Source organism: Magallana gigas, chromosome 3, assembly GCF_963853765.1.
Source record: "Magallana gigas chromosome 3, xbMagGiga1.1, whole genome shotgun sequence".
Taxonomy (NCBI): Eukaryota; Metazoa; Mollusca; class Bivalvia; order Ostreida; family Ostreidae; genus Magallana; species Magallana gigas.
In genome coordinates, this window is record NC_088855.1 from 18604200 (window position 1) to 18619095 (window position 14896).

General features: G+C 36.5%; 1 protein-coding gene across 2 annotated transcripts in view; it reads left to right on the plus strand.

Annotated features, from left to right (window-relative positions):
• Positions 1-11493, plus strand: part of LOC105320876 (uncharacterized) — a 37085-nt gene extending 25592 nt beyond the window's left edge. Inside the window, exons 52-73 of one of the 2 annotated variants that reach the window (XM_066078773.1) lie at positions 75-337; positions 466-577; positions 712-929; positions 1342-1456; positions 1761-1993; positions 2267-2381; positions 2551-2732; positions 2912-3029; positions 3291-3535; positions 3855-3975; positions 4345-4474; positions 4782-4953; positions 5266-5398; positions 5619-5857; positions 6192-6303; positions 6720-6967; positions 7380-7532; positions 7908-8081; positions 8431-8551; positions 10535-10623; positions 10961-11075; positions 11304-11493. In XM_066078773.1, coding sequence (XP_065934845.1) covers positions 75-337; positions 466-577; positions 712-929; positions 1342-1456; positions 1761-1993; positions 2267-2381; positions 2551-2732; positions 2912-3029; positions 3291-3535; positions 3855-3975; positions 4345-4474; positions 4782-4953; positions 5266-5398; positions 5619-5857; positions 6192-6303; positions 6720-6967; positions 7380-7532; positions 7908-8081; positions 8431-8551; positions 10535-10623; positions 10961-11075; positions 11304-11421 — 3526 coding nt within the window. In that variant the 3' untranslated portion in view covers positions 11422-11493. Of the gene's footprint in view, positions 1-74; positions 338-465; positions 578-711; positions 930-1341; positions 1457-1760; positions 1994-2266; positions 2382-2550; positions 2733-2911; positions 3030-3290; positions 3536-3854; positions 3976-4344; positions 4475-4781; positions 4954-5265; positions 5399-5618; positions 5858-6191; positions 6304-6719; positions 6968-7379; positions 7533-7907; positions 8082-8430; positions 8552-9277; positions 9373-9543; positions 9659-10028; positions 10198-10534; positions 10624-10960; positions 11076-11303 lie in introns of those variants that run through there. The other variant, XM_066078772.1, reaches the window with a different exon arrangement.
• The last annotated feature ends 3403 nt before the right edge of the window (positions 11494-14896 follow it).

Here is a 14896-nt window from a genome sequence, read left to right on the forward strand (position 1 = left end):
TTTGTTTTTTTTTAAGTACAATGCCATTTCATGGTTTTAAAAAGTTACAATCTTGTTTTTAATTTGATTGACAGATGTAATGTCTACCCACGAGTGCCCGATGGCTGTACCCTGGTTCCAGATCCTGCTGACCCCACATGTTGTAAGGCCCCCAACTGCCCAGTGGTTCAACCTGGAGCCACCCCAACTCCTGGATTAGTCAAGCCCCCACAGCCAGCTTTCGGTACCATCACAGGAAACGGTACTCCACCACCAGAACCCCTGCCAACCATTATGGTCAATGGTAAACCTCAACCAGCTACCAGTGGATCTAATGTCACACCCACTCCAAGAAAAGGTACATATATTTGAATTAGCATTTTGAAAAAAGTAATCAAGGGGTTATTCCATAATATGGATGATTTCTATTTTTCAATATAATAATGAGTTAAGATAAATATATGGTTCTCTTTCTATTGTTTTTAGGATGCTATTATAAGGGAACAATTCACAGGAAGGGAGATAGATGGGCTGATGGTTGCGAATACAACTGCGAATGTATGGACGACATGACAGGCCGTTACAGATGCACAGAGAGGTAAAGGCATTTGATCACTTGGTCATTATTGAAAAAAAGGGATCCGAAGAGGGAAAAGCTAGTGGGGTCTTTTTGTGAAAAAGTATTTACGTTTGCTCAAGTTTATTTATTCCTTACATTTTTTTGCATTGCAGATGCCAGAAATTCCCCAACCTTCCAAACTACTGCGTACTGGTTCAAGATCCAAATGACCAGTGCTGCGGAGTGCCATATTGTGGAAATCCCAAGAACCCAACACCACTGGCCAGCATTCCCCCACAGTACCAGACCATGCCCCCCACCACCCCCATGTACGTCAACCCTAACCAGCCATCACCCATCTCTGGAAGCAACACTCCAGCCCCAGTCAACGGTCAGTATAGTATACTTGAAAGTCTTGTGTACATGGACGTTTTGTGTACTTCACAGTCTTGTATACTTCAAGGCTTTGTATACTTGTATACTTTCAGTCTTGTATAATTCAGAGTCGGTAAGAGTTGGGGATGTGATAGGATGTAAGAATTAGTGTGATATCTTAATGAACAATTTTCGAAATGCTGAATTTTATAGGGTTATGATTTTTCAATGGCCAGTAAACAATACATTTACTTTCGCTTAAAGTAATGAAATCTTTCTAAATATGAGGTTATTGTGATTTATTGGGGGGGATGATTTTTCAAATGCTGAATTTTATATTATATAGAAGTTTGGTTATCTATGGCAAGTAACCAATAGATTAATTAACTTGAAGCTGGAAAGTAATGCATTTTGTTTGATGTGTTTAGGATTCTGTGTGTACAAGGGTGTGTACTACAGACAAGGACAGACCTGGCAAGATGGCTGTGACAAAATCTGTACCTGTGATGATGTCACAAACAATCTCTACAGCTGCAGATCTAGGTTTGTTACGGTTTTTTTTTTTATCAAAGTTATCATAGAAAAAAATGTGTATTTAATATTTATTATAGTAACAAAATGACTGTGATAGTGAGAATTAATTATAATCAACATTTGCAAAAGGGAAATATCAAATTAGCTAGTACAGTTCAATGGGAGTGAAATTATTGTTGCTTTGGAACCAACATTTGCAAAGGGGAATACATGTATCAAATTAGCTTTCACAGTTCATTTGTAGTGAAACTGAATGTAGATTTGAGGAAAATATTTTTCTGTAACATATTTCACCACTTACCAACAATAACAGATGCCCAGAGTTCAACCAGATCCCAGACACCTGCCGATTGGTCGCCGATAAGAACGATCCATGCTGCGTGGTACCCGATTGCAACATTGCCCCAACCATGCCTCCTGGATTCACCGGAAGCACCACCCCCCGCCCAGTCTTTTATGCCAACCCAGTCCAGAACCCAGGCTTCGGAGGCCAGACCAACATCGGGCCCAACAACCCTCTCAACACTCTCATCAATGGCACTGGTGGTAAGTTGGTTATCAACAACACAGTTTATAGACCTGCTTTCTCTGACATACATGTACATATAGTAAGACATTTCTATGCTGATAATACAAGTGTTGGTTATTATTGACAGATTATCAGTCAGTTTATGCAGTGTAAAATATCTTCTTTTAAAAAAACAAATAGCAGGTCTTGGGTAAATTCAGTGTAGCTTGTTTTGCATTTAAGAACAAGATTCTTCCTGACAGTGTGCCATTACACGAGATTTCAATCCCAGTTTGTTTTTCACATTTCAGGAGCATGTGTGTACAAAGGCAAAATCTACCATCAGAATGACAGATGGCAAGATGGCTGCAAGCTGACATGTGAATGTTTGGATGCTCGTAGAGGACAGTACAAGTGCACTTACACGTAAGCCATTTTAATCATGTTTTCAACAGAACTGTAGCCCCTTAGATTATAGTATATTGCTATAAAAATGATGATTTTTTCCCATGTTAGGCTTTATTTATTTAAATAAATGGAGATTATTATTTTATTATTCATATAAAGTGCTCACTTTTAATCCTGAACTTTGCAGTTGCCCACAATACTATAACCTGCCATGGTATTGTACCTACGAACAAGACCCCAACAACGCCTGCTGCCAGAGAGCCAAGTGTGACGAGAGTAAGACCACCCCCAAACCCCAGCCCAGTACGACCATCAGACCAGTGACCGTCACCTACCAAACAGTACCCCCAGAGGTCACCCGACCACAAGGTATTACATTGTCATCATCAAAATACCATTTCATGTGTAGGAGAAATATCATTGGATTGATTTGCAAACTGTCAGATTGGAAGAATTTTTTGCCTCCATGCAATTTGTGCAACAAAAGCTGACCAATAGTTATTTTACCCAGATTAAGTTTTCTGATTTTGTCAATCTCTGTCCACCAGATATGTGCCGTTACACCGATAACACCGTCCACGTACAAGGAGCTACCTGGGACGATGGCTGCAATTACAGATGTGTCTGCGTGGATGCCAAGCAGAACAACTACAGATGTGATGCTAGGTACGGGTGTAAATCTGTTGGTCCATCCTCTGTGTGGTGAGGATCTAACCTGGTCTTGTCCTCCATGCAATGAGGATCTATCATGTTGGAGTACATATGTACTTCCTTAGTTTTAGATAAACTCAGTGTATTAATACACAAAGAACACAATTTCTAGGCACCTTAAAAAGATGCTTGTCCATTCTTTGTATTTGTATCTGTTTGCTTGGATTTTGTGAGCATTTTCGGAATCGCTGATACGTTTTGTTTTCGGTTGAGCAGATGCAGAGTGTACTCTGGCCTGCCATCTTACTGCACCCTTGTGGCCGACCCCGCTGACTCATGCTGCAGGGTTCCAAAATGTCAGAGCGGACCCATCAATTACCAACCCATCTACAACAACATGGTTGGATCCTCCACACCCGCACCCAACGCATTCAATGTGGTCCCTATTGGTTCTCACAACACCATCTACGGCTCTAACGAGATCAAACCAGGCTCCAACAATCCATTCACTGCATCAGGAGGTCAGTCTAATCATTCTTCGACTATTATCATGTTGTTATGGAGATTTTTAAAAAAGATCTTGATAATCATTTGAGAACTCATTTCACAATATAATTTCAGCTGGAAAAGTTATGAAATACAGACCCTTTTAAGTAAAACATTGAATCTCTTTTTTTTCAATTATTTAGCTAGATCGACAATTAGTTTTTTCGTTTGCAGTGCAGAGTATGAAAATTACATTATAAATTGAAAACATAGATACCAAGAATTTTCTGTTCAACTCCTTTTAAAATGTAGCTCTTTGTCTGTCTTAACATTTGCTTCCCTACTCTTCTATAGGTTACAGTGCTTGTATATACAAGGGCGTCCAACATAGGGAAGGAGAGTCATGGCAAGATGGCTGCGACTATGTATGCACCTGTGTTAATGCCAAGATGGGCGAATACAAATGTGTATCCAAGTAAGCACAGTTTATATTTTTTTTATTCTTGCATATCTAGGCAGTTGTTCTGAATATTTTTTCTTTTTGACCTTTCAGTTTATACATTACCTTACTGAATAAGTAAAATAGTTAAATCACCTTACCAAATTGTCTCCTATGAGAAAAAGAAGTTCTGAAATTAAGGAAAGTATATTGTAAAATCTCACATTAATTCTAGATACAGACAGGGAACTTTGTGAAAAATAAAATTATTTTGGTAGAAATCGGTCAATTTTGAGTCACTCTTGATTAAAAAAAATAATAAAAAACCATAACACACAAACCATATTGTTGATCTGTGACAATACCAGTATCTGATGTGAATGTATTGGATGATTTTTTCCTCAGATGCCCTGTTTATCCACCCACCCTCCCCACATACTGTAGAAAGGTCGCAATTCCAGGACAATGCTGTCCCAAACTCAGCTGTGATATTCCTGGAACCAATGGCTCTTATGTTCCACCATCAGAAGTACAGGTATGCACATTTCGCCTCTCAGTTGTGGGAGAAAATTTAAATGAACTTATCCATGTTGTATTTTTAAAGGTGCCCTTTTTCTGCAAATATTTGTAGTTTCATCTCATCTGCAAAAAATTTGGTGCTAAAAAAAATTCTTTTGTTTTTTCTTTATAGTAATAAATTAAAAAAATTAAACATGTATAAAAATTCCCTTGAAAAACCAGAGTGTATCTACATGTATTTTGGATACAAAATGTAAGAATTTGCACCCACAAAGTACAGTACTTTACAAAAATGAAACTATATTTTATGGATGTTTTGGTAGATCACACCTGCCCCTACCATGCCGGATGGAAGTTTCATCACCGCCGCACCTTTCGGTGGCCTCTCAGGACAGGTTGTCTACACCATGCCAACCAACCCCCCAACAACCACCGTCCCAGCATTCCCTGGACAGGGATTCCCCATCTCTCAGAGCCAGATCACCATGGTCAGAGGTATGTCCAAAAAATCGTGTCAAGCTGAGGTCCTTTTGCTTGCTGATGAATTGTCTCCTTTTTATGATAATTGATCTGTCTACTGCTAGCCTCTCTCTCTCTCTCTCTCTCTCTCTCTCTCTCTCTCTCTCTCTCTCTCTCTCAATGGTTGACCCATCTCAGAAATTAGAATGATAAACAGGCCGTGAAGTGCGTTCAATGACTTGACAGAATTTATAACTGAACCAACCGGAATCATCTCAGCAAAATTGTATTTTGTACATGAAAAGTAAAATATTGATAAAAATTTATATATGTTTTTTTTTATAACAGATCAGTGTATCTTCCCATCAAAGAATGGTAACCAGTTCCTTATCTACAATGAAGGAGAGCAATGGAACGATGGCTGCGACTACACATGTACCTGCAAGGACGGATCTTCCGGATATTATGAATGCATTTCATCGTAAGTTTTTAAGACAAAATTATCAAAAGAAAATTAATAGAAATCATTCCACAATTAAATCTTGTGAGAAGGACTAGATGAAACTTATTATTTGCATATCAGACATGATCTTCCTTGACTTACAAATATTTTACATTTCACTTTTAAAATGTTATCTTTGAATAATTTTGTCAAACATTTGAATATAATACAAGTATGAATATGTATTTTCAAACATCAGATGCCCAACCTACAATAACTTGGAGTCTAGCCGTTGCTACATGGTCCGTGTGGATGGAAAATGTTGCTCTGAGCCCAGATGTACCCTCGCTAATGGCCAGGTTGTGGATCCCACAAAGGTCCAGACTTCATTCCCCATCGTACCTTCCCTCAGCGGAGGATACGTCAATTTCAGACCCGACACAAACTACGCCGCCATGGGATCGGGAGGATACTCTAACATGTCTGGAAGCAGAAATGGTATGACATTTTATCAGCTATCTTAAACTATAATATTTAGATTGTACAATATTTAATTTTTTAAAAAGTTAGAGTGGATTTGATGTACTGGTACTCCATTTATCGGTAGTTAAATCTGTTTTCTGCCAAAAATGTGCTATAGAGTATGCAACCAAATGTTATACATTTATAGTAAATTTTTTCTTTTATGTCGAACAGGAACTTGTATTTTTTTTTATGGGAATGACCATCATCTTCTAATTATATCAAGATGTAAAAACTTTGACAGTTTCTCTTCATTTTTCTATGAAGCTGCAATGTTCTGTAAGTTTAAATCTCTCTCTGTCTTTAACAGTCTGTATCTACAAGGGACGTCAGTACCAGCAGAGTCAGTCATGGAGTGACGGTTGCGACTTTGACTGTAGATGTGACGACGCATCCACTGGACAGTTCTCTTGCACACCTAGGTAAAGTTTGTTATAAGATTTGAGGTCAGATATGTCTTTAATGACAAAGAGATTACTTGTAGTGTACACATGTATTATTCTTACAAATACCAAAATGTACTTGGGAAGCATACAATTTACATGTATATTTTTCTTGCCAAAAAAACTAAGGAAAAAAAATTTGTATTTTATTGTGACATTTCTGCTAAAAAAATAATATCAAATTCCATCAGAGGATTGTTGAAGTTTAAAGTGATCTTAAGGAATATATCAGTATATTATTGAATTCATGAAATATTTAAAAAAAAAAAAATGAGTCAAAATTGTTCGGCCCTGTCACTACTCTATAAGCATGTTGTACTGTACATGCATACAGGAGAAATTGTATCATGCCTTGTCACTTCTCCAACAATTCTGAGTAATTTTTGGGTTCACAGATGTCCAGTCTACACCGAACTGCCATCTTTCTGTACTTTGGACACTGTTCCTGGTGACTGTTGCAAGAAACTGAACTGCCCCCACGTGGTTCCTGTTGGCACCACCACCACACCTAAGCCCACTAAACCATCCTGCGAGTGGTGCAAAGACACCCTGTCTACCTGTGAATCCTACGGACAGCAGGCCTGTGTTGCTCCATACGTTCCTTGGGCAAAGAGAAACTGTCCAAACTACTGCAATCTCTGTGGTATGTTTTGGTCTAGGTTTACTTTTTATTTGATTCCTGGTTATCCTTTTTTGCTATGTGCATGATACAATATTAATGAAAGTGCTTGTGTTCATACCTTGATTCGATTTTGCCACACTTCGGGAATCAAACTATAAATTTTTTAAAATTTCCTCCAAATCTTAGATGTGCTCTACATGTACATAATTTTTTTTTTTAATTAATTCATCGCTCAACAAATCAAAGATTACATTTTACTTGTCATTATTTCCTAAATTAATATGATTTGACTTATTTGTTGTTTTTAGTTATAAGCTAAAATACCAGCATTATCTGGATATACCAAGTACACCAGTTTTTATAAACTTTTATTGACATAAAATGTCATTATGATTAAATGGATAACAGTGAAAATGACTTTGCTCTTTGTTAGAATACGACTGTGCCCACACCCCACCCACCACTACGCCGCTACCATTTGGCTGCCGCGACAAGTTGGACAACTGTCAAGATTACGGCAAAGACTCCTGCACCGGCATCTTTGAACCATGGGCAAGAGAAAACTGCCAGGCTTTCTGTAGCTACTGTAAGTGCATGGTATCAATTATTCAACCTGTGCTTCAGATTTACGCAAAGTAATTTTAATCCTGGGTTGTTATTGTTTGTTTTGTTGAAGAAGGGCTGATAAACAAAAATTATGAGTTTTTTATGGGGATTATTGTCATTGCTTGTATTGTTAAACAAGGGGGCAATACAAAAATAAGAAAATTTAATGCTGAATAGTCATATTGCTTGTTACAATATATGTTAAACACGGGGCAATATAAAACAAAAAATAAACAAAATTAATGCTGGATTGTCTTAAATTGCTTGCTTTGTCAAACACGAGATTTCAATATATCGATACAAAGAAATGTGACATAGTCTTATGTTATCATTGAAAATATTCGCTGTCCTTCAGGTGGCTCCACCACCGCCCAATCTGTCTGTCACGACGAGTCTCCAGAGGTGTGTGCCCAGATGGACATCTCGATCTGTACCTCTATTGCTTACTCCCAGTGGGCCCAGAAAAACTGTATGAAGACCTGCAACATGTGTGCCGGAGGAAGTGGCTTAGCCATGACTACTGCTGCACGTAGGTTTTAACGAGAGTTATCTTTCTCAAAGCTTCACGTTCTATCAGGGTGATTTTGTTAAGAGAATAGGCCTGAAGACAGTGACTTAAAATTTTGTAACTTTGCTACTGGTATAAAGAAGTTTTTTTTTTTAGAATTTTTAATACTATAAACCTATCAGTATAGAGAATAAGTAACTCTTTCAATGTTGGGCCAAATTAAGCTGTGGCTTAATATCATAAATATTAAATATCATATGTTTATTTGTTACACATTCATATTTTCTCTCTCTCTTTATCTCTCTCTCTCTCTGTTTAAGAAATACTTTTGGATTTGTTAAATTCATTTTTTGTGTTTTGATTTTCACAGCAAAGGCCTGTCGCTACTCGGATGGAGTTACTCATGCTCATGGAACATGGTGGCAAGATGGCTGCAGTGCTGATGCTAAGAACTGTACCTGTAATGATGGAATCGCCAAATGCTTACGATTGTGAGTACCTTGCATTTTACAGTGTAAATTCCAGTGAAAGGCTAATGGGGCTTTTTTATGCTTTAGTTGATATACCATGTGAAAGAAAAACATACAAGTGATTAGATTGCTGTGTATGGTGAATCACTGCCCAAAGATATATACAAAGAGACGTATTCTCAAAGTTAAAAGAATGTTAGATGTCCATGTAAATCAAGAATTAATATAATCACATTTTTGCTTCGGACATTTAACATTCGCACTTTCTGTCATTCCGGTTTTTAAACATTTCACGTTTAATATGAATGATATAATTTGCGGTATGGAGTTTTATTTTTGACATCCCATCATTCCTGAAATGATTTACATTTTTTAAAAAGAATAAAAATCTCATTTTGCTTTCTGCTGCTTCACGCTACAGCACAGACTATTAAACATTAAATTGTTCATTAATCACTCGACTAAACTCTGCATCTTTTTTGTCACTATTCATAAAAGAAAAATTCGCACAAGTGTCGGTTTGTTTTGTGGCTCTTTTGAATGACGATGCTTTCTTACGGCTTGACTGCTGTATCAGGGAATGCTTGTTGGGGAAGAGTATGCTTCACAGATAAGTACTCTTTACATGTGCTTTTTTTCTTGCATTAACAGTTAACGTGTTCCTTTTTCCTGGATTTTTTCTGGTTTTTTTATCTGGTGTGTAAGACATGAAAGATGTTTGACAGCAGTCTTATTCAAATGTTGTAGATGTCCACGCTATGACTCCCTTCCAGTGGGCTGGGCTTTGGTCGATAAGCCAGGACAGTGCTGCCCAACTCTAGACATTAATGTGCATATTGATGGTAAGGAGAAGTCTCATATTGAAAAAAAATTAAAATTCTCCCATGTTTTAAGAGTTTCAGGGAAAAAGCTCAAATAAATCCTTCCAAAAACATAAACAGAATTATATTTTGAGATTTCAGTGCGTCTGTCATAAAAATTGAAAATAATACTTTCTTTGTTTTGGTCTTTAGATGTGTGCCAGTACAAAGGCTCCACTCACAGACAAGATGAATCGTGGAGCGATGGCTGTAAACTGTCATGTGTTTGTACAGATGCCAAACAAGGATTTTATCAGTGCAGGGAAAGGCGAGTTTGGTTTTATATCGGACCTGAAGATTTTTTTGTGTATTGAAATTAGTGTATTTTATTCTACAACTTGATCAGACCACAAAATACAACCATTTTGCAAAGAAAAATATAAGGACAAAATAACGTATAGCCTGTATAATTTTTGCATAATTATTTTTTAAAACATGCATAAAAAAAGCAAATTAAAAAGAAAAAAGTGATTGTACATAACTGCGGATATATGGTATTGTTAGGGTTCAAGTTACCGGTAAAGTGTTTCAAAGATTAATAAAAAGGTTTAGAAAAGAGAAAGCAACCAAGATCTTTCTTTTTCTCTATGTGAGGGCACAAGGTATATAAATTAACAATGATACATAAAATGTTACAGATGTCCTGCAATGGAATTCCCCCCTGGCTACGATTGTCACTGGGAAGACCCAGCACCAGGCAAATGTTGCCGACAGCCAAAGTGTCCTCCTCCGATTGTTATCTCTGGATATCCTCAGGATTAGATTCATCCATTGTTGCACTTTTTTTTTCGTACCTTTTTTTTTTTTTTTTAAATCATGTAAAATTTGTTGGACAATAAAGTGTTTTATTGATATTGCTGTTTTCTTTTGTTTATTCTTTGTGTTTGAAGTTTTGATTTTTTGTGCAATTTCTTTTTAATTAAGAATTTAAAAGTGATTATGCCTGCAAATGATTTCATCAATTACCGAAACAGCATTTTTTATATTATATTCATGTATTAGACCATTGGATGATTTGTTTTAACTTGAAATGCAATTTTTTCATGACTGCTTAAATAAAATGTCCCAATGCCTTGGGAATGTAATAAAATGGTAATTACGGATATGTGACATTTCAGATTAATAATTTCTTCTTTTCCTTCAGGTGCCCTAAATTTGAAAATCTCCCCAGTGGATGGCAAGTTGTACAGGTTGCCGGCCAATGCTGTCCTGTTGTCAAGGTTGTGGCGACCAGTAAGTCACTTAAACCAGCAGCAATTTTTTTAAAAAAATTGTTAGCTTGTACCATGATATTAAGTTCCATCCTATATCAGAAGTTGTCATCATTTTATGTAGGCTTCCTTAAAGTAAATTAAAGCTGATTTGAATGTGCAGTATTTTCAAAAATTATTTTAATACAGCTTTTCTTGATCAAGATTTGATACAGATCAGAAGATTATAAGCTCAAAAGCTTTATAATTTGTGGGATGGTAAATTTAAGGCTGATATATGGACATAGGTTTTAGGCAAAAGCTACCTTTACTCATTTCCACTCATTTCAAAACTTACAAACCCTTAAAACATCTTTCAGATGCTTGTTATTACAATGGTGTGGCTTATGGACAAGACCAGACCTGGAGCGAAAACTGCAAACTAACTTGTAAATGCACGGACGCAGCTAGAGGATTCTACCAGTGCAGTGAAATGTAAGAAACATGTCAAGATTTACAAGTAGCACTGTTGAAAAAATTATAAATGAACATCATTTTTATAAGAAATCCTCCTAAAATTGTTCTTTGCTGTTATATATGCATATATATATCAATGTATTATAAATAATTGAGAAATTCCGTTAAATATTTGAATTAGATGATTTTTTTTTAAGTAACAACATTTATTTACTCACCATGATGATCTTTTGTCTTAAACTTCAGGTGCCCACAACTGCAACTTCCTGATGTTTGCCACTGGGAAAGTCCTCCAGCAGGAAAATGTTGCCGAAGACCAATCTGCCCATCTTACATACAGATCCAAGGGTATCCTGATGTCTAGGCACCAGTTTAGTTTTTTTTACCTGTTTATGTAAAACTTTATTTTTGTTACAAATAAATTTGTCTCTCAGTACTTTTATGTGTTTGTTTCATCATTTCAGAGGTTGGATATTTATGATAAATGCACCCAATACTTGATATAAAAATTCAGTTTAGTTAATGGATACATATATCCAGACAAGATGTAACCAAGCACTGTGTTCAGGTTAATTCTCCTTGGTATTTAATGGAAATAAATTACCTCTCTTTCCTCCTTTGAAAGACTTGTCCATAAGCTAGATAGAATCAGGTACTGAAAATCAACTTTTATTCACATGCAAGAAATTATGGTTGTAAATAACAACATGAGTATGGATAAGGCTTGATCCTGAAAATTAAGTTGTCACGAATAATTCATGTAGTTGGTTAACAGTAAATGTTATTACCAAAAATACTCACCAGAATTATTGTTAATACTACATCTTATACCCGCTTCGCCTTTTCTGATTTTCTATTTTACGGGGGGGGGGGGTGTAATTTTTTTTAGGGGGTAATTTTGTCTTTGGTGAATTCCTTATCTATCCCATTCGTATCCTAATTAATGCACTCACTTTACACTTTTGTCACAATTTAAAGATAAACCTCTCATCAATATAACAAAATATTCAAACATTCCCGATAATTTGTCCTTGCCAAAAAAAGGGATGGGGTAGTAGTATCCTTACTGTTGGTGAATGTGGTTACCACAGAGGAAGTCTTAAACGAGCTTGAATGAACGCCAAACAGGGGTCTATAATTTGAAGACCTGTCTGCATTGAAATAGGATTAGGCGTAAATTATCTCGGAATAATTGTAAAAAGGGTCATCATTCGTGTAACACAACAAACCATTCATTCAAGTAACGTATCGATTCAAATATCAATCAAGCTTTGTGAGAGCTCTAACGTGATACATTGCGCATAGCTATAGAAGAAACCAATTACTAAACAACCAATGGCCTAGCCCTCTGCACTTTTGTGTATTTACATTTATGAATTCGCAGAGACTTTATGGTCTTTTATCATTGACAACCCTGATCATTCTTCTGCTAGTTGCGTGATACTTGTACCAAAATGAATGATAGTATTTGTGAGCGAGAGTATACATGTAACGACCAAGTGACAACTAATCGTCAAAAAAGATTGGGATGAACATGAAGACGTGTTTGAATGATGGAAAACTGAAAATTCTTATGTCATGTCAGGATAGAAAAATGCTAAGAAAGGATGAGAAAACTTGTGGGTGGGGGTGGTACTATACCGATGATTATACCTCCAATTTTACCCGCCAAAATAAAATTTCCCAAATTATGAAATTCCTCATCCGTGGGAGGGGGGGGGGGGCTATTATACCTATTGCTCCAATTTTCAATATCACTATGAATATTTCAATCTTTTTAAGGTAAATTTAGGAACAATTTTGTTTCCTGCGAGAAAAAGTGGGGGGGGGGGGGAAGGGCCGAACCCTCCCTGATGCTAGCTATGTTTAGGTCTAACTTTGAAAAAAGTGGGGGGGCTAAGCCCCCTCTAGCCCCCTCCCCTGGTTCCGACGCCTATGCAATGTGCTCCGTATAGACCAAATTTTACGACAAGCAGTTGATTGGTCAGTATGATGGCGTATGGATGAGTGGTTGCCTTGTTATATGTATGAATTATCCAATAATTATCCCATAATATTCTGCGCAAAGTAATTTAGATCTCCAGCTCTGCCCACCGGCCCCTTTTGTGATCAATCCAAATGTTCGTCCGTGCAACATCCCTTGTCCGTAGCATATTCTCTCTCCCCTTGGCCAAATGTGACTCACGCTCCACCCAATGTTTTTGGGTGAAAACTGGATCAGTGACCTTTAAGCAAGTTTCTGGCTCTTAGGTTAAAACAAAGCTGACTTATGGGTAAAATACTTGTCCAGACCATATATTATCTTTCTTTCCTTGTCCCAATGTTAATCAATGTTAACCATACTTCACCAACAAAATACCTTTGATTAAAACGCAGTGACATTGAACAAAGTTTATAGGTCAAATGTCAAGATCAAATATAAATCAGACCTTTGTGTAAAATCTTTGTCCGGGCTATACAACAAGCAGTTGTTTGTATAGACCTTAATAAACCAAGTTAAAATTTCTATGTCAAAGGTGAAGGTCAACGTAGATATCTTTGAATTTAAGTTTTGGGCTATAGTTTTCTCTCCGTGGTTCAAGTTTGCTTAGATTTTTCCAAAAGACTGCTTGAAGGTAAGGAATGTTCAGTGACCTTAAATTAAGCTTCTACTTTAATTGTCATGTAGCTCCAACGAAAGCTGTTGTCTTTACCCTTTATTCTATTTTCTTTGTCTTATTTGCTTTATACTACACCAATTGAGGGCATGTCGGACAAAGGATGCTAAATGATCTTGAACTTAATTAGTCAGAGGTTAATGTTAAAGCAAAGTTCTCTAAAACTCTTCATCCTAATTTCCATTATTTAAGCGGGGTCCTTTGTGATGGTCACCATCCCGGTGATGTCTTGTTCATACTTTTTCAAATACCGTATATAAAGTCTCGTTTTGACATCCAAGCGTGAACGGCGGATCATATACTTGTATGTCAATGTCATCTACCAGACTTGCTAGCCCCATCAAAGATTTACTCCCCTTTTTCAAAGATGACATAAGTTAAGTTACGGTATTTTTATTTTTGTTGGCTTACGAATGACATCTACCTGGACTGTTAATGGAGAGAACTAATATATTGGGCTATTTTATGCCTGATGTTCAGTCCAGATTCATTTTTATACTTCAGTGTATATTTATGAATAAACTACTTCTTAAACTAATTAAAATCTACCTGGACACTTGACTCTCGATTAGGTTTTGACCAAATGACGTGTTTTTCTTACGAAGGCTGGGTGGGTATTGTTATTTTTATACCATATTAATCTCTTTATGAGAAATATTACATTGTATTCCAACAACTTAAAGTTTTAGGAAAATGATGAAAGTGTGTAAACTCGTTGTCAACGACCCACATATCATTTAACTTACATTCAAAATTTTTCACCGATTTAGAATTTTCAAATTTTACAATATATAATATTTAACCAAAAATACATTTAAAGTTTTTGGAAAGGTAAAAATTAGAAAAGCCTCAACGAGATTCGAACTCATTACTTACAGATTTGTTGTGGGCGCTATTTCCCATTGTGCTAAGCTGTTAGGTAACAATTTCGGGAAAGAAAATGTTTATAAACTTATACTTGATTTCAGTGGTTTTTTTTTTTTATTTCGTTACGAAGTACGTCACAATATTTGGGTGTCCCACATATCATTTAATATGGTTGCATTGTTGTTCCTGCAATCGCTCAGTGGTTATTAGAGCACCTGATCTCAGGTAAACTTATAGAACATGGCTTTTGAAGTTGAGAGTTCGATACCACCAAAACTTAACGATAAGAGTTTTGGGGTTTTTTCTTGACTATGT